The following is an 18,139-nucleotide window of genomic DNA, read 5'->3' on the forward strand; positions in this document are numbered from 1 at the left end:
AAATAGTAGCCATCCTAGGAGATGTGAGGTGGTATCTCATTGTGGTTTTGAGTTGTATTTCCCTTGTGATTAATTATATTGAACATATTTTCATGTCCTTGCTGGTCATTTGTATTTCTTTGGAAATACCTCTTCAAGTTAATTAGTCTTTTTAAATCGAGTTACATGGTTTTGTTACTGTGTTGAGTTGTAGGAGTTCTGTATATACTCTGGATACAAAACCCTTTTCAGATACACGCTTTGAAATCTGTTCTCCCGTTTTGTGGGATGCCTTTTCACTGTCTGTAATGTCCTTTGATGCACAAAAGTTTTAAATTTTTATGAAGTCCAGTTTATTTTTTCTTTTATTCCCTGTGCTTTTGGTGGCATGTTCAAGAAATCAGTGCCAAACCCAATGTCATGAAGATTTCACTCTGCGTTTTCTTCTAGGAGCGCTACAGTTTTCAACAACTACTTAGGGGCTGGGTACAGTGACTCACACCTGTAATCCCAGCACTTTGGGAGGCCTAGGCGGGCAGATCACAAGGTCAGGAGTTTGAGACCAGCCTGGCCAACATAGTGAAACCCCATCTCTACTAAAAATACAAAAAATTAGCCAGGCATGGTGGCAGATGTATATATTCTCAGCTATTCAGGAAACTGAGGCAGGAGAATCGTTTGAACCCTGGAGGCAAAGGTTGCAGTGAGCTGGGATCATGCCACTGCACTCCAGCCTGGGCGACAGAGCGAGACTCCATCTCAAAAAAAAAAAAAAAAAGAAAGAAAACAGCTACTCAGGTTCAAACCAAGCCACACACACACACACACACACACACACACACACAATCTACTGCTGTGCCTTATCCACTGTCCCATCACCCCAGCTGGTAGCCAGTCAGGCTGGCCTTGTTTCCTCCTGATTCTAAGTGTAAACAGTAAAGAAGTCCCCTATAGACACATCTCTACAACAAGTGCTTTTTTTCTCTTTTTGAGACAGTGTCGCTCTGTTGCCAGGCTGGAGTGCAGTGGCGTGATCTCAGCTCACTGCAACCTCTGCCTCCCGGATTCAAGCAATCTCTTGCCTCAGCCTCCAGAGTAGCTGGACTACAGGTGCACACCACCACGCCCAGCTAGTTTTTGTATTTTAGTAGAGATGGGGGTTTCACCCTGTTGGCTAGGATGGTCTTGATGTCTTGACCTCGTGATCTGCCCACCTCGGCCTTCTAAAGTGGTGGGATTACTGGCGTGAGCCACCGCGCCTGGCTGACAAGTACATTTACTAAACGTCCAGATGGACAGATGGATGGTTTGTGCAGCTGAGCCCGTAAGATCACATGGGGTCAGTCAGCTTTATTCTTCTCTATGAGATTTTTCTTTTTTTTTTTTTCCAAAACCCCAGTTGGCCAATTTTTGACCGCAATAAGTATTTGAATGATGGCCATAATGGTTTGACAGAAATCCATTGCCATAGTTAAAGAAATAACTCATAGATCATCATTCTCTTCATATTTGTGGAAAGCACAGAATTCTTTGGCTGAACAGTATTTCCAGTAGAAGACAATGTGTATCTTTTCGTCTGTATTTGACTGGTCATCCCGGCCTCAGGCTGTGAGCCACCAACTAAAATGACTCTGACTTTTTAATGTCTGCTGAAATCAACAACTCCTGCTTCTGTGTATACTCTTAACTCCTCTCCTGTTGTGAAACTAAACTTATTTGAAAGTCACGTCATCACATGCTGTCCCAGACCTGCCTGGGATGTGAGGAGAAGCTAACACGTCGGTTCTGTTGGTTCCGCAGGTGATAAACTGGGAGAACACGCTCCACATTCCAGCCCAGGTGAAGCTGAGCCCTGAGGCCAGGGACCTCATCACCAAGCTGTGCTGCGCTGCAGACCACCGCCTGGGGCGGCATGGGGCCGATGACCTGAAGGCCCACCCCTTCTTCAGCACCATTGACTTCTCCAGTGACATCCGGAAGCAGCCGGCCCCCTACGTTCCCACCATCAGCCACCCCATGGACACCTCGAATTTCGACCCCGTAGATGAAGAGAGCCCTTGGAATGATGCCAGTGAAGGCAGCGCCAAGGCCTGGGACACACTCACCGCCCCCAGTAACAAGCACCCTGAGCACGCGTTTTATGAGTTCACCTTCCGAAGGTTCTTTGATGACAATGGCTACCCCTTTCGATGCCCAAAGCCTTCAGGGGCAGAAGCTTCACAGTCTGAGAACTCAAATTTAGAAGCCTCTGATCTGGTGGATCAGACTGAAGGCTGCCAGCCCGTGTATGTGTAGACGGGGGCCGGGCACCCCCACCGCTCGCCGCCTGCCAGGTCCTGGAGCCGGTGCCCTAACTGGCCCACAGGGAAGCCGAGGGCCGCTGTGTTTGAAATTAGTCCACTGATTACTTCACTTGAAATTCTGGTCTTCACCAAGAGAACCCAAACAAGACACTTTTGAAAACAGGACTCAGCATTGCTTTCAATTGGCTTGTCAGGACCCTCACTCACTGCATTGAAACGATATTTTAAAAAATGTAGTACAGTTAGAAAGAGCACTTATTTTGTTTATATCCATTTTTTCTTACTAAATTATAGGGATTAACTTTGACAAATCATGCTGCTGTTTATTTTCTACATTTGTATTTTATCCATAGCACTTATTCACATTTAGGAAAAGACATGAAAGTGAAGAACATTTGATAAGAAATCTCTGTGCAATAATGTAAAAAAAAAAAAAAAAAAAAAAGGTAACACTCTGCTCGATGTCACGGAGACCGTTTTATCCACACAATGGTTTTGTTTTGTGGTTTTTCCCACATTTCAAAATTGTGATATAATGTTAAAAGCTGCTTTTTTTTTTTTTTTTTTTTTTTGGCTTTTTGCATATTCTAGTATAATAGGAAGTGTGAGCAAGGTGATGTTGTGGCTGTGATTGCCGACGTCTGGTGTGTGGAGAGCACTGCATGAGCAGAGTTTTTCTATTATAAAATTACCGTATCTTGCCATTCACAGCAGGTCCTGTGAAGACGTTTTTACCGAGTGTCTTTAAATGAGGTGTTCTAGACAATGTGCTGATAACGTATTGTGCGGGTGACCCCTTTGCTATGATTGTATCTCTTTACTGTTTTGTTAAAGAAATGCAGATGTGTAACTGAGAAGTGATTTTTGTGTGCGTGTCTTGGGTGTGATTGGATGCTTTCGGGGCGGGGGGGGGATGAGACATTTGTCATATACTGAACTTATATACATCAAAAGGGATTAATTCAGCTATGCCAAAAAAATGGAAATGAATCACGGACACACGTCCATTTCTGTAGTCCGTATGCTCGTTCCTTCTCGGTAGGGCTGGTTTGCCATAGCCCTGCCCCTACTACTTAACCTTTTTGCTGACAGACTGCCCACACAGAAAGGTTCAGTGAATGTTCTTGTTCTGTTTTCTTCTGTTACCATCAGGAAACTGAGTCATCTAATGATTCTCTCTCTCTCTTTTTTTTTTTTTTTTTTTAGTGTGCTTTGAAGTGTCAAATCTTAACTTGGTTTAAACAATGCATATTTCTAACCTTTTGTAAAAAAGCAAAGATTCTTCAAAATGACATTGGAATAAAAAAAATAAGCCATACATAGTTTCTTAGAAGTATAGATGTGTGTGTGTGTATACATACATACACAGATAAACACAATATTCCTTATTTCAAATTAGTACGATTCCTATTTAAAGTGATTTATATTTGAATAAAAAGTTCGATTCTTTTTTGCTTTTAAAAAACCTGATGCATCATAATTTTCATTATATTATTCCACATATTTTTCCTTGAAGTTCTTAGCGTAATGTATCCATTACTTAGTCTATATCTAGGCAACAGCACTTACGAGTTTATCCGTGTCTGACCTGAAAAAAACGACGATTCCTGTGTACTGGTTTACATTTGTCTGAGTGGCATACTCTGAAGTCTGCTGTGCCTGTCGTGACTGTCAGTATTCTCGCGATTTTATAGTCGTGCCATGTTGTTACTCACAGCGCTCTGACATACTTTCATGTGGTAGATTCTTTCTCAGGAACTCAGTTTAACTATTATTTATTGATATATCATTGCCTTTGAAAAGCTTCTACTGGCACAATTTATTATTAAAATTTTGAATCCAAATCCTGTAGCTGATGTCGTGTCTTAGTGGAATCTGTAAGTCCTGGCCTCTCTCCGCGTGTTTTGTCTCCCCCATGCTTTCTCCGTGACACACATGAGCCAGGGTTGCATGGCACAGACAGGGCTGTCTCAGGAATGGCTTGGGTGTGGAAAAACAGGCTTCCCAGGTAGACACACAAAGTCCAAATCAGGCTGTGCTTCTGTGACCAACTTATATAAAATGGGAACAAAATATGCCTCATTCGGGTTATTGAGTGGCTTAAGTGGGTTGTCAAATAAATATGATGGGTGATCAAATAAATCATGAATCGGAGCTAATTCCCCAGCATAATATATTAAACTGAGAGGACAGTTATAGCTCCTGACCTTTCATTTTAGATGGTTGATGAGGCTGGGCGTGGGGGCTCGTGCCTGTAATCCCAGCACTTTGGAAAGCTGAGGCGAGGAGATCACCTCAGGTCAGGAGTTCGAGACCAACCTGGCCAACATGGTGAAACCCTGTCTCTACTAAATATACAAAAATTAGCCAGGCGTGGTGGCACACGCCTGTAATCCCAGCTACTCGGGAGGCTGACGCAGGGAGAATTGCTTGAACTTGGGAGGTGGAGGTTGCAGTGAACTGACATTGCACCACTGCACTCCAGCCTGGGTGACAGAGCAAGACTCTTGTCTCAAAAAAAAAAAAAAAAAAAAAAGCCGGGCGCGGTGGCTCAAGCCTGTAATCCCAGCACTTTGGGAGGCCGAGGCGGGTGGATCACGAGATCAAGAGATCGAGACCATCTTGGTCAACATGGTGAAACCCTGTCTCTACTAAAAAATACAAAAAAAATTAGCTAGGCATGGTGGTGCGTGCCTATAATCCCAGCTACTCAGGAGGCTGAGGCAGGAGAATTGCTTGAACCCAGGAGGCGGAGGTTGCGGTGAGCCGAGATCGCGCCATTGCACTCCAGCCTGGGTAACAAGAGCGAAACTCCGTCTCAAAAAAAAAAAAAAAAAAAAAAAAAAATAGGTCCAGCGCAGTGGCTCACACCTGTAATCCTACCACTTTGGGAGGCCAAGGTAGGTGGATCACCTGAGGTCAGGAGTTTGAGACCAGCCTCACCAACATGGCAAAACCCCATCTCTACTAAAAATACAAATTAGCCAGTTGTGGTGTGCATGCCTGTAATCCCAGCTACTCAAGAGGCTGAGGCAGGAGAATCACTTGAACCCAGGAGGCAGAGGTTGTAGCGAGCTGAAATTGTGCTACTGCACTCTAGCCTGGGCAACAGAGGAAGACTGTCTTAAAAAAAAAAATATATATATATATATATATATATATATATGAGTGATACACAAAAAAAGTCGCCTACTTCATTTCTAGTCATTCCTTCACCTCCCCACAGACAACAAATGATATTCTAACAATATACTGGGCATTCTTAGAGGAATGAAAGTTTCTGTACACAGTACAAGACAAGATATATATGTATACTTTTTGCCTCTTACAGAAACGGGAGAACATTATGCATATTTTTCTGCATTTGTTTCCTTCACTTGACAATGTGTTTTGGCACTCTATATCAGCACATAAAGAATTCCATTGTAAGAGTATTATAATATCAGTCCCAAATGAATAGGCATTTACTTGTTTCTAATCTTTTCCTATCATAAACAATGCTAGAATAAATAACGTCTTATAACCGTCATCATTTGTGTATGTGAAAGTACTTATGTGGGACAGATTTCTAGAGGTGCAATTGTTAGGTCAAAATAAAGCATATTTGCAAGGCTCGTTGCCACATTGCCCTGTGCAGATGTGAGCAGCTGCTCCCTGGCTTCCTCCGGCACACTTCGATGAGTGTACCAAGAAGGCAAGGCCTGACTGGGCTTTGTCTGAGCCCTTCCTCAGGGCTAGATTTGTAGTGAGCAACTTTAAAGGGTAAGATGATGTCTCTCTAAGACAAAGAGCAGGTTTGCTTGCTGCTTGATGTAAAAAAGACAAAGCTTAGTTTTTTAAGTTTTATTCCCCAAGCTTAGTCGACCTCAGCAGAACCCATCTGGGCCTTCCACATTGCCCCAGTGGGACTTGAGAACAAGGGGAAACATGCCAACATGCCTCATGCTGCTTGCTGTGCTATGAAAAATAAAGTCCTTTGTCTCTGATCCAGGAATCTCTTGTCTTAGTCCAGCATCCATTAAAGCAGGGGTCCTCAACCCCCGGGCTGCTGACTGGTCTGCTTCATGGCCTGTTAGGAACTGAGCTGCAAAGCAAGAGGTGAGCCATGGGTGAGTGAGCGTTACTGCCTGAGTTCCACCCCCTGTCAGATCAGCAGTGGCATTAGGTTGCCATGAGAGCACAAATCCTATCGTGAACTGCACATAGGAGGGATCTAGGTTGTACACTCACGAGAATCTAATGCCTGATGATCTGAGGGGGAAAAGTTTCATCCTGAAACCATCTCTCCCCATCCATGGAAAAACTGTCTTCCACAAAACCGGTCCCTGGTGCCAAAAAGGTTGGGGACCACTCCACTAAAGGACAAGCTAACTTGCTGGCTTGTTAAAGTAGGGAAGGCCAGGCGCTGTGGCTCATGCCTATAATCCCAGCACTTGTCGGGCTGAGGCAGGTGAATCCCCTGAACCCAGGTGTTCGAGACCAGCCTGGGCAACATGGGGAAACCCTGTCTCTACTAAAAATACAAAAATTAGCCGGGTGAGAGGTGGTGCAAACCGGTAGTTTCACCTACTCAGGAGGCCGAGGTGGGAGAATTGCTTGAACCCTGGAGGCAGAGGTTGCAGTGAGCCATGATCATACCACGGCACTCCAGCCTGGGTGACAGAACAAGACTCTGTCTCAAAAAAAAAAAAAAAGAAAAAAAAGAAAGGAGGGTAAAGTAAAATCTTAGATCCGACCACAGGTATTGTGCTAATATATACTCCCAATAGAAATAACTCCACAAGAGTGTTTGCCTACCACTTGCCAACCACACAATGTATATGATCAACCTTTTTCATCTTTGCCCATTGACCAGGGAAAAGCTATCCCCATACAATTTTGGCAATTCTCTTATTTTCAATGAAATCAAAGATCTTTATGTATGTTTAGTATCCATTTGAATATCCTTAAAAGTAATCATCCTGAGCCCGCACCAAATGAAGCCCAGACTGGACCTGGCCTGGGCACAATGCAAGCCCGAGGGAGCTAGAGCACAGAACTACCCAGCTCAGTCTCCCTCCGTCCTGGATGGGACCCGCTCTGCTGTCACCACCCAGTCCCGGGGACCTCCTGGGCTCAAGCCATCCTCCCACCTAGGCCTCCCAAGTAGCTGGGACCACAGGCGCACGCCGCCACACCCAGCTAACTTTTTGAGGTTTTTGTAGAGAGAAGGTCTCACTATTTTCCCCAGGCTGGTCTTGAACTCCTGGACTCAGGGGATCCTCCCGTGTTGGCTTCCCAGAGCTGGGACTCCAGGCGTGAGCCCCAGCTCCGGGCTCCAGGCGGAAGAGTTTTGATGAGTTTCACATTTGAAAAGCTCCCTTGACTCGGGCTGCCGAGCAGCGTGGTCGTGGCAGGACACATCAGAAAGTCTGCTGAGGGCCAGCATAGTTCTGCCAAACCAGCTGTGCCCCTAGAACGTGCTTACTGTCTCTGAGCCTGAGCGTCCTCATGGGCGGGGGGAGGGGGGCTGTTCCGTTTGTTTTCAGTTTGTTTCTGATGAGGAAGGGCAGGGCCAGCCACAGCTGAAACCAATGACTAGACGGATCTGCCAGAACCGTGGGAAACGGTAGGACCTTCCTCAGACCTCCAGGGGAAGTGAATGCGTGGAATCCATTGAAGCAGTGCCTGGCACAGAACAAGTGCCCTCTAAATGCTGGTGTTGGTTATTATCCTGGAAACTGTAGGAGAGTGATGCTGGAGGCTTGGGTTTAATGACAGCAGAGATGATAAAAAATAAATTTCTTTAAAAAGTGTCTTGACTTCTCTTACTGAAAGGAGAGCTGGGTTCAGACAAGGGTTGGGGTGGCCTCTGCCTTTGTGGAACTGGTGGTTCACTGTGGGAGACAGTTTAGTCAACAGATAATCACTATGAGATGCGATCAAGACAATGGTGGTGCTTAATTAGCCAGAAGAAAAAAGTAATGATCCTAATCGTATGCATTATTTTAGTATTGGCGCGTAAGACCTGCCTCAGAGAATCCTAAAAGATTTCCGTCTCCTCACCTCATCATCTCTCCCTGCCCAGCCAAAGTGAACTATCCAAATGAGCTCATAGCCAGACAACAGATTCCTGAGGACAGACTCCCTCTGTTGAGAGGAAGACTCTGCTCGGAGCATCAAGGGCACAGCCTAACCTGGCTGCAGCGTATTTGTGGTCGTTGTTGGGTGTGATCGGAGACTTCTGAGGCGAGAAATCGCTCACTACATTCCTTCCGAGTTTTCCCCACACTCGCATGCCGTGTGCTCCTGCACATCGTGAAGGCAAAATATACGAATCCTCTGTAGCCTACACCGTTTTTCAGTTGCAGATTTTTGAAATGGAGTTTATCAAATTCATTCTACTTCCAGATATGACCAAGTTTAAACACTCAGGATCTATTTTATTTCCACTGAAAAAATTTAGCATCATCAAACAAATCTGCTATTAAGTGAATATTTGTAAGTAGTACTATGCTGGATTTTTTGTTTTGTTTTGTTTTCTGGTGGTTTTTTTTTTTTTTTTTTTTTCATTTGTTTTTTGTTTTTTCTGAGATGAACATGGTTCACTGCAGCCTCGACCTCCTGGGCTCAAGTGATCCTCCCACCTCAGCCTCTCTACTAGCTGGGTAGCTGGGACCACAGCTGCGCACCACCATGCCTGGCTAATATTTTTATTTTTTGTTTGGAGACAGGGTCTCCCTATGTTGCCCAGGCTGGTCTTGAACTCCTAGGCTCAAGTGATCTTTATGCTGGTATTATTAACCTCCTTAAATCTTTTTCCATCTGCAAAAAGGCTTTTCCTTTACGAGACAATTTTCCATTTCCAACAGAAGCCTACATTGAGTGGACAAAATAGGCTTACTCACCTTAAAAAAGAAAAATCTTATTGGACACTGGGATGAAATGTGTATGGATTACTGTGAGTTTTTTCCTAAGTTCACATCAGTTGGGTAATGTGCCAGCGTAACCAGGTTTGACGGAGGCATGTCCCACACCAGTCTGAAAACCCAATCATCATGCTTCAGAAGTACAAAATGATTGGAGGCCACTGTTACTGGGTGAAAACCACTCAAATGGCAGTTTGGTTCTGTAGCAGGAGTGGCAGCGGGAAATGGATCTCTTGGACACCGAATATTGGAGGAAGGAGTTTATTCGGCCGGGAGCCATGTGGCATATTTGCCTAATAGCCAAGCTCGCCTAACAAAGGAAGGTTCCTTCTTTATATAGGCTTATACTTTGGATATTACACGTGGAAGAATCTTAGGTTTATAGCTTAACATATGAAAAGGGCTTCGGTTTACAGTCTTAGGAATGAAAAGGGGAAGTTGATCTGAGATGCCTGGGTCTCCCTCTTCAGTTCTTTTTCAATTCATATCAGACAGTGTTATAATTTTTTATTTTGACTATCAAACATTTAGGGAAACTCAAGAGAAGGAAAGTCTGTCATATTTACTGATATATATATATATATATATTTTTTTTTTTTTTTTTTTTTTTTTTTTTTTGCTTATCACGTTCTTTCTTTTCTTCCTGATGTGCTAAAGCTTTTTCTTGTTATCTTTGTCTTTCTTTTTAGAGAACCTCCTTTAGCCATTCTTTTAGGAGAGGTCTATTGGTAACGGGTTCTCTTAGCTTTCCTTCACCTGAAATGTCTGCATGTCCCCTCCCTTCTTGAAAAGTATTTCCACGGACTGCAGGATTCTAGGCTGAGCGTTCTCTTTCAGCACTTGAAAAATGTTGTGCCACTTCCTCGTGCTCTCCAAGGTGTCTCAAGAATCTCTGTTGTCAGCCGGGCGCAGTGGCTCATGCCTGTAATCCCAGCACTTTGGGAGGCCAAGGCGGGCAGATCACACGGTCAGGAGATTGAGACCATCCTGGCCAATGGTGAAATCCCGTCTCTACTAAATACAAAAATTAGCCGGGCGTGGTGGTGCATGCCTGTAGGCCCAGCTACTCGGGAGGCTGAAGCAGGAGGATTGCTTGAACCCAGGAGGTGGAGGTTGTCAGGCTGGAGTGCAGCCTGACAGCAGAACAGGACTCCATCACACCTCCCCCAAGAAAAAGAAACGCTGTTGTCATTCTAGTGATTTTCCCCTATGGGTAGATACACCGACTGCTTTAACCTTTTCTCTTCACTTACTTTCCAGAAGTTAATTAGGAGATTCTTGGCTTAGATTTCTTTGGGTTGTGTTTGTGGTTCACGCAGCTCCTTGAATCCATAGGTTTACCTTTATGGCCAAATTTGGGATTTGGGGAGTTTTCAGGCATTATTTCGTCTAGAGCTTTTTCGTTTTCGCCTCTCCTTTCGAACTCTCCTTCCTGGACTCTGCTGATAGAAATACGAGATCTCTTGTTATAAACCTTAACGCGGGGCTCTCCCACCGCCACGTCCTCCTCCGTCGGTCCCTGTTGTCACATTGGGTAATTTCTACTGTTCTAGTTTCTAGTTCCCTAATCTCTTTCCTCTGGCCTTTTTATTCTGCTGTTGATCCCATCCACTTTTTTATTTCAGTTACAGTTACTGTAACTTTTAGGTTTTTTTGGGTTTTGGGTTTTTTTTTGTTTGAGACGGAATCCAGCCGGCTGGAGTGCAATGCCGCAATCTCGGCTCCCTGCAACCCCCAACTCCCAGGTTCAAGCAATTCTCTTATCTCATCCTCCAGAGTAGCTGGGATTACAGGCACATGCCACCATGCCTAGCTGATTTTTGTATTTTTAGTAGAGACAGGGTTTCATCATATTGGTTAAGCTTGGTCTCGAACTCCTGACCTCAGGTGATCTGCCTGACTTGGCCTCCCAAAGTGCTGGGATTACAGGCATGAGCCACTGTGCCTGGCCATCTTTTAGTTCTTTTTTTTTTTTTTTTTGAGACAGAGTTTCGCTCTTGTTACCCAGGCTGGAGTGCAATGGCGCCATCTCGGCTCACCGCAACCTCCGCCTCCTGGGTTCAAGCAATTCTCCCGCCTCAGCCTCCTGAGTAGCTGGGATTACAGGCACCTGCCACCATGCCCAGCTAATTTTTTTTTTTTATATTTTTAGTAGAGACGGGGTTTCACCATGTTGACCAGGATGGTCTCGATCTCTTGACCTCATGATTCACCCACCTCGGCCTCCCAAAGTGCTGGGATTACAGGCTTGAGCAGCCATCTTTTGGTTCTAAAATTTCCATTTTGGAGCCAAGTGTGATGGCTCATACCAGTAACCCCAGCACTTTGGGAAGCTGAGGCCGGCAGATTACTTAAGGTTAAGAATTCGAAACCAGCCTGGCCAGCATGACAAAACGCCATCTCTACTAAAAATACAAAACATCAGCCAGGCATGGTGGTCAGTGCCTGTAATCTCAGCTACTTGGGAGGCTGAGGCACAAGAATTGCTCAAACCCAGGAGGCAGAGGTTGCAGTGAGCCAAGATGGGACCATGGGACCACTGGACTCCGGCCTAGGAAACAGAGCGAGTCTGTCTTAAAAAAAAAAAAAAAAAAAAAAAGCCGGGCACGGTGGCTCAAGCCTGTAATCCCAGCACTTTGGGAGGCCGAGGCAGGTGGATCACCAGGTCAAGAGATCGAGACCATCCTGGTCAACATGGTGAAACCCTGTCTCTACTAAAAATACAAAACATTAGCTGGGCATGGTGGCATGTGCCTGTAATCCCAGCTACTCAGGAGGCTGAGGCAGGAGAATTGCCTGAACCCAGGAGGCGGAGGTTGCGGTGAGCTGAGATCAGGCCATCGCACTCCAGCCGGGGTAACGAGCAAAACTCCGTCTCAAAAAAAAAAAAAAAAAAAAAAAAAAACCCAGAATACAAGAGTTGGGGTAGGTGGGAGGAAAAGCAGTTTTAACTGGAGAGCCAGCAAATGAAGAAGACGGCAATGGCATTCTAAAGTACTGATGTAAATTTTAGCATTTCCCCTGGGGTTTTCAAAGGGAAACTTGGTATGGAAAGCACGAGGGAACGGCTCAGGGTCAGGGTCCTGTGTGTCTTGTTCTGTCGCTATCTTGGGTTATCACCTGTCCAGAGGTCTGACTGACCTTATCTTGGCTTCAGCCTGGTGGTGGTAGACTAATTGTTCATGACTCCCCCGAAGCGGGAAGATTCTGGAATGGGGGCTTCATGCCTGGTTTGTTTGAGATTAGCCTCTGGGATTTCTTAAGCAGAAACCTAATTAGATAAGCCTGCATTGCCGGAGGGGAGCGTAGAGAGGGAAGCAATGATGGGGTGAGAGGGGAGGAAAGGAAGACAGAGAAAGTGAGCAATTAAAATATGGGCGATGATACACATAATATTAACATTAAGTGTAAACGGAAAAGTAAAAAAAAAATAAAATAAAATATAGGTGATGGGGAGGAAGGCAGCAAATCACGCTGCCATGTGTGTACCTATGCAACAATCTTGCATGTTCTTCACATGTACCCCCAAACCTAAAATGCAATAAAAAATAATTTTTTTTTTTTTTTTTTTTTTTTTTGAGACGGAGTTTCGCTCTTGTTACCCAGGCTGGAGTGCAATGGCGCGATCTCGGCTCACCGCAACCTCCGCCTCCTGGGCTCAGGCAATTCTCCTGCCTCAGCCTCCCGAGTAGCTGGGATTACAGGCACGCACCACCATGCCCAGCTAATTTTTTGTATTTTTAGTAGAGACGGGGTTTCACTATGTTGACCAGGATGGTCTCGATCTCTTGACCTCGTGATCCACCCGCCTCGGCCTCCCAAAGTGCTGGGATTACAGGCTTGAGCCACCACGCCCGGCAAAAATAATTTTTAAACTGAGGTACTCAGTTACAGGGGGATCGCTTGAGCCCAGGAGTTCAAGGCTGCAGTGAGCTGTGATTGCACCACTGCACTGCAGACTGGGCAACAGAGTGAGACCCTCTCTCAAAAAAAAAAAAAAAAAAGTAAAATCAAATTTTACTTTTTTTTTTTCCTTCTAGTTTCCGTCTCTTTGCTGAGGCTTTTTACCTCTTATTTTGTTTCAGGAGTGTTTGTAATTGCTCCTCCAAGCCTTTTTGTTATGGCTGACTTTAAATCTTAGATAATTCTAGCATCTCTGTCAACTCAGTGTTGGCTTCTATTGGGTTTTTTCACTCGGTTTTGAGATCTTCCTGGTTCTTCGTGTGATGAGTGATTCCTGATGGAAGCCTGGACATTTCTGTGTGATGTTCTGGGAATGTGATCTCTTGTTGTAGCTGCCTTTTGTGACGTTGCTTTGGCAGGGAAAGTGGACATGCTGCCTCATTCTTCCTAGGAAGGTAGGAGTCCCCACTCAGCCTCTTTCGGTGTTCAGGGTCAGGGGAGCCTGCGTGTTACTGCGGAGCTGGGGCTGGACTGCCTGCTTTCCAGGCTGTGTTCACTCCATGGAGTGGCCTCATTGACACTGGGCAGTGGTCAGTGAAGTTCTGACTCTCCTAGGTCTCCTCTGCTGCTGCCCTAGCAGGGAGTGGGAGGGGCATCTCATAACTACCAGGTAGACTAGAAGTCCGGGCTCACCACTAGGCAGGAAGGGTATCACCAGCCAGTGAGGAGGAAAATCCCAGCTCCCTACCTGAGCTCTCTCTCGTGTTGCTTAGGCAGGAACAGCGGGGCGCTTTATCGCAGCCTTACAAGGATGGAAACCTAGGCTCCACGCTCACTCATTGTTGGCATGGGTTGGGTGGAGCCACAGTTTTCTCTGTGGTGATTGCCTGGAGTACGGTAGTAATTGTCCAAGAGCTGCCTGGCTAGTTCACCTCTTTCTTCGTCCTTTGGCTAAAGAAAGCAGGCTTTCGTGGGGACTCTTTTTGTCTGCTTGTTGCTATCGCTCATTTGCCAGTTTTTCTATTCCAAGTCTGGGATATTGAGGCAAAAAGAAATTACACTGTGGAGAGTGTCTCCACGGTGTAATTCCTCAGCGTCTGAGGTTCCTAAATGGTCTGCCTTCTCTCCACCTTTCAGTGAGAGGTTTGTGTCATATATAATATCCAGGGGTTTTAGCTGTACTTAGCAGGAGAAATAAGCAGGAGTACATGCGCTCCATCTTCCCAGAAATGGAAGTGGGTTTTTCCATTTCAATGGCAACTCTTAATAATTAAAATTCAAAATTCAGACTCAGCATGGTGGTTCACGCCTGTAATCCCAGCACTTTGGGAGGTAAAAGCGGGTGGATCACTTGAGGTCAGGAGTTCGAGACCAGCCTGGTCAACATCATGAAACCCCATCTCTACTAAAAATACAAAAGTTAGCCAGGTGTGGTGACACCTGCCTGTGATCCCAGCTACTCAGGAGGCTGAGGCAAGAGAATCAATTGAACCTGGGAAGCGGAGGTTGTAGTGAGCCGGGAACACACTGCTGCTCTCCAGCCTGGGCGACAGAGCCAAACTCTATCTCAAATAAATAAATAAGGCTGGGCACAGTGGCTCGTGCCTGTAATCCCAGCACTTTGGGAGAATGAGGTGGGCAGATTACCCGAGGTCAGGAGTTTGAGACCAGCCTGACCAACATGGAGAAACCCCATCTCTGTTAAAAATACAAAATTAGCCAGGCTTGGTGGTGCATGCCCATAATCCCAGCTACTTGGGAGACTGAAGCAGGAGAATTGCTTGAACCCAGGGTCGGGGGGCAGAGGTTGCTGTGAGCCGAGATCGAGCCATTGCACTCCAGCCTGGGCAACAAGAGCAAAACTCCATCTCAAATAATAATAATAATAAGTAAATAAAAATAAAATAAATTCAAAGTTCAATTCTTCAGTCACACCAGCCACATTTTACACACTCAGTGGCTACATGTGCGAATGGCTACCATGTGGGATAGCATGGGCATGGGAGAGTAGTTGTCAAGTTTTGCATGAATCCATGCACTGACAAACATCTTGCTGAATTCTGGAACTCATGTAAGTAATTAGTCTTCATCTGTCCCTTATGTGTCACTTTATGCTTGGGCAGTGAAGAGAACACTGCATTCCTTAGGGAGCAGAGTCGGTGTGTGTCAGGCACTGGCACACGCTGGCACACACAGTGCCTGACACACACCCTAGGTGTGTGTCAGGCACTGCCCTTGGCTCAGCAGCCTCAGTGCTGAACACCTTTTCTGCCTCACTACTCTGATCACGTGATACCTACTAGAACCATCTGTTTCTGACTGTCTCTTTAGGCTGGTGACTAATACCTCCAAAAAGATGTCTTGCTCTGTTTTGCACTCCTATAACAAAATGCCACAGACAGGTCAGTTATAATGAACAGAAACTTATTTTCTCATAGTTCTGGAGGTTGGGAAGTCCAAGTTCAAGGTGCCAGCCTTCTTGCTGCGTCCTCCCATGCTGGAAGGCAGAAGGGCTCACGCCTGTAATCCCAGCACTTTGGGAAGCCAAGGTGGGCGGATCATTTGAGGTCAGGAGCTTGAGACCCGGCTGGCAAACATAGTGAAACCCTGTCTCTACTAAAACTACAGAAAAATGAGCCAGACATGATGGTGTGCACCTGTAATCCCAGCTACTTGGGAGGCTGAGGCACGAGAATCACTTGAACCCAGGACGTGGAGGTTGCAGTGAGCTGAGGTTTTGCTGTTGCACTCCAGCCTGGGTGAAAGAATGAAACTCTGCCTCAAAAAAAAAAAAAAAAAAAAAAAAAAAAAAAGCCTGGAACCAGAAATGTTTTGGATTTGGGGTTTTTCTCACCCAATTTTAGAACATTTGCGTTATACTTGTTGAGTATCCCTAATCCCCAAATCCCAAATCCACAATGCTTCAATGCTCATTTCTTTTGAGCATCATGCCTGTGCTCAAAAAGTTTCAGATTTTTGGGTCATTTCAAATTTCAGATTTTTCAGATTTGGGATACTCAACCCACCTAACTTTGGGTAAGTTCAAACTCATGTTGGATTTAGTAGCTACATTGGAGCAGAGGAAATCTGAATAGGTTAATCTTCAGAGCTGGTGGTTTCTAAGAACCGCCTTGGGGATGCTGGGGCTGTGCTGTGCTCTTACTCTATTAATACATAGATTTTCGTGGCGGAGGAAGAAGGATTCTGCTAACAAAACAAGTTTGAAAACCATGGTTTTGATGATTGGTATATTTTCTTGTTGAAAAAATTTTAAATTCTATAAACATGACAAATATACATTTTTTTAAGTTAGAAAAAAAAAATAATCTCTGTGTATCCCCTGCCATTACCTGCTCTGCAAACACAGCCATTCTTGTCACTTCAAAGTTATTTCTTCCAGCGTCTCCATTATAGGCATTTATTGATATTTCTTGATTTACTTATTTCAAATATTTTATATCAACTTCATAATGTGGTCATTCTCTTATATTCCCCACCTCAAGCTCTATTTCCCTATGTAGTTCCATCACTTTTTTTTTTTTTTTTTTTTTTTTGAGACTGAGCCTCGCTCTGTCACCAGGCTGGAGTGCAGTGGCGCGATCTCAGCTCACCACAACCTCTGCCTCCTGGGTTCAGGCAATTCTCCTGCCTCAGCCTCCTGAGTAGCTGGGATTACAGGTGCCCGCCACCACACCCAGCTAATTTTTGTATTTTTAGTAGAGACAGGGTTTCACTATGTTGGCCAGGCTGGTCTCGAATTCCTGACCTCGTGATCCTCCCGCCTCAGCCTCCCAAAGTGCTGGCATTACAGGCATGAGCCACCATGCCCAGCCCTATCACAATTTTTAGTTAAATCGTTTGTCAATGTAAATATTACTGACTACGCTAACGTAGTCTTTGAGCCAGATCATAGGTTGTTTCTAATAAGAAAATTTCTTTCCTCTTGGACTTTTAACCATATTTCATTTTTTCTTTTTCTTTCTTTCTTTTTTCTTTTTTCTTTCTTTTTTTTTTTTTTTTTTTTTTGAGATGGTGTCTTGCTCTGTTCTTCAGGCTGGAGTGAAATGGCGTGATCTCAGATCACAGCAACCTCTGCCTCCCAGGTTCAAGCGATTCTCCTGCCTTAGCCTCCCAAGTAGCTGGGATTACAGGTGCCAACCACCATGACTGGCTAATTTTTTTGTATTTTTAGTAGAGATGGGGGTTTCACCATGTTGGTCAGGTTGGTCAGGTTGATTATCCTGACCTCAGATAATCCACCAACCTTGGCCTCCCAAAGTGCTGGGATTACAGGCATGAGCCACCGTGCCCAGTTTACCTGATTTCTTTCATTTGCTTTGTTTTCTTTGAACCTACAGGGTTTGTTCCTTTCCGTTTTCTACATTGGATCTGTCAAACACCGGGCTGTTTTCCAGGAGCACAAATGCTGTCCTGCAGTCTGGACTGGAGGCTCTCCAAACCTGACAGACAGCTGTCATCTGGGGAGTTCTCTCTGTCACTCTGCCATATTGGAGCGCATTTTTGCCAAATGCTGTATCTTCCTTTTTCTTGATTTACTCTTGGAAACATTTTGAGTCCTTGCTTGTGTGAAAACGTTCCTCTTCTACTTGACTGAAAATATGAGAGGGCGTAAGATTCTAGGATAAAAACTAGCCCAGCATTTTGACGGTATCACTGCTTTCCTTCCCTGCTTCCAGCGCTGCTGTGTGAGACTAATGCTGTCCTGACTCTCAAGCCCGTGTGAGCAACATCCCCCTCTTTTTTCTAGAAGCAGTTAGGATAATTTCTGTATGCCCTGTATTGTACATTTCATGATGATGTTCCTTGATATAGACTGTTTTCATTTATTTATTGTTTTTTTAAGACGGGGTTTCACCATGTTGGTCAGGCTGGTCTTGAACTCCCAACCTCAGCTGATCCACCCGCCTTGGCCTCCAAAGTGTTTGGATTACAGGCATGAGCCACCACGCCCGGCCTGTTTTCATTTATTGTACTGACCACTCTCAAGAGCTTTCAACCTAGAGGCGTGGTCTTCAGTTCTGGGAA

The 18,139-nt window shown here is 45.0% G+C and overlaps 1 protein-coding gene and 1 non-coding gene across 3 annotated transcripts in view; one reads left to right on the top strand and one right to left on the bottom strand.

Moving 5' to 3' along the window:
- Positions 1-18,139, top strand: part of LATS2 (large tumor suppressor kinase 2) — a 112,853-nt gene that overhangs the window by 92,413 nt on the left and 2,301 nt on the right. Inside the window, exon 8 of one of the 2 annotated variants that reach the window (XM_039473363.2) lies at positions 1,780-4,126. The exons of the other annotated variant lie outside the window; for it this stretch is intronic. Within the exon in view, the coding sequence (XP_039329297.2) occupies positions 1,780-2,274 (495 nt within the window). The 3' untranslated portion in view covers positions 2,275-4,126. Of the gene's footprint in view, positions 1-1,779; positions 4,127-18,139 lie in introns of those variants that run through there. 2 annotated transcript variants of the gene reach the window in all.
- Positions 9,244-9,342, bottom strand: LOC120365856 (small nucleolar RNA U13). Its single transcript, XR_005580699.1, has one exon. It is a non-coding gene; the product is annotated as a small nucleolar RNA U13 (small nucleolar RNA).

The sequence above is a fragment of the Saimiri boliviensis genome, chromosome 16, assembly GCF_048565385.1.
Source record: "Saimiri boliviensis isolate mSaiBol1 chromosome 16, mSaiBol1.pri, whole genome shotgun sequence".
NCBI lineage: Eukaryota > Metazoa > Chordata > Mammalia > Primates > Cebidae > Saimiri > Saimiri boliviensis.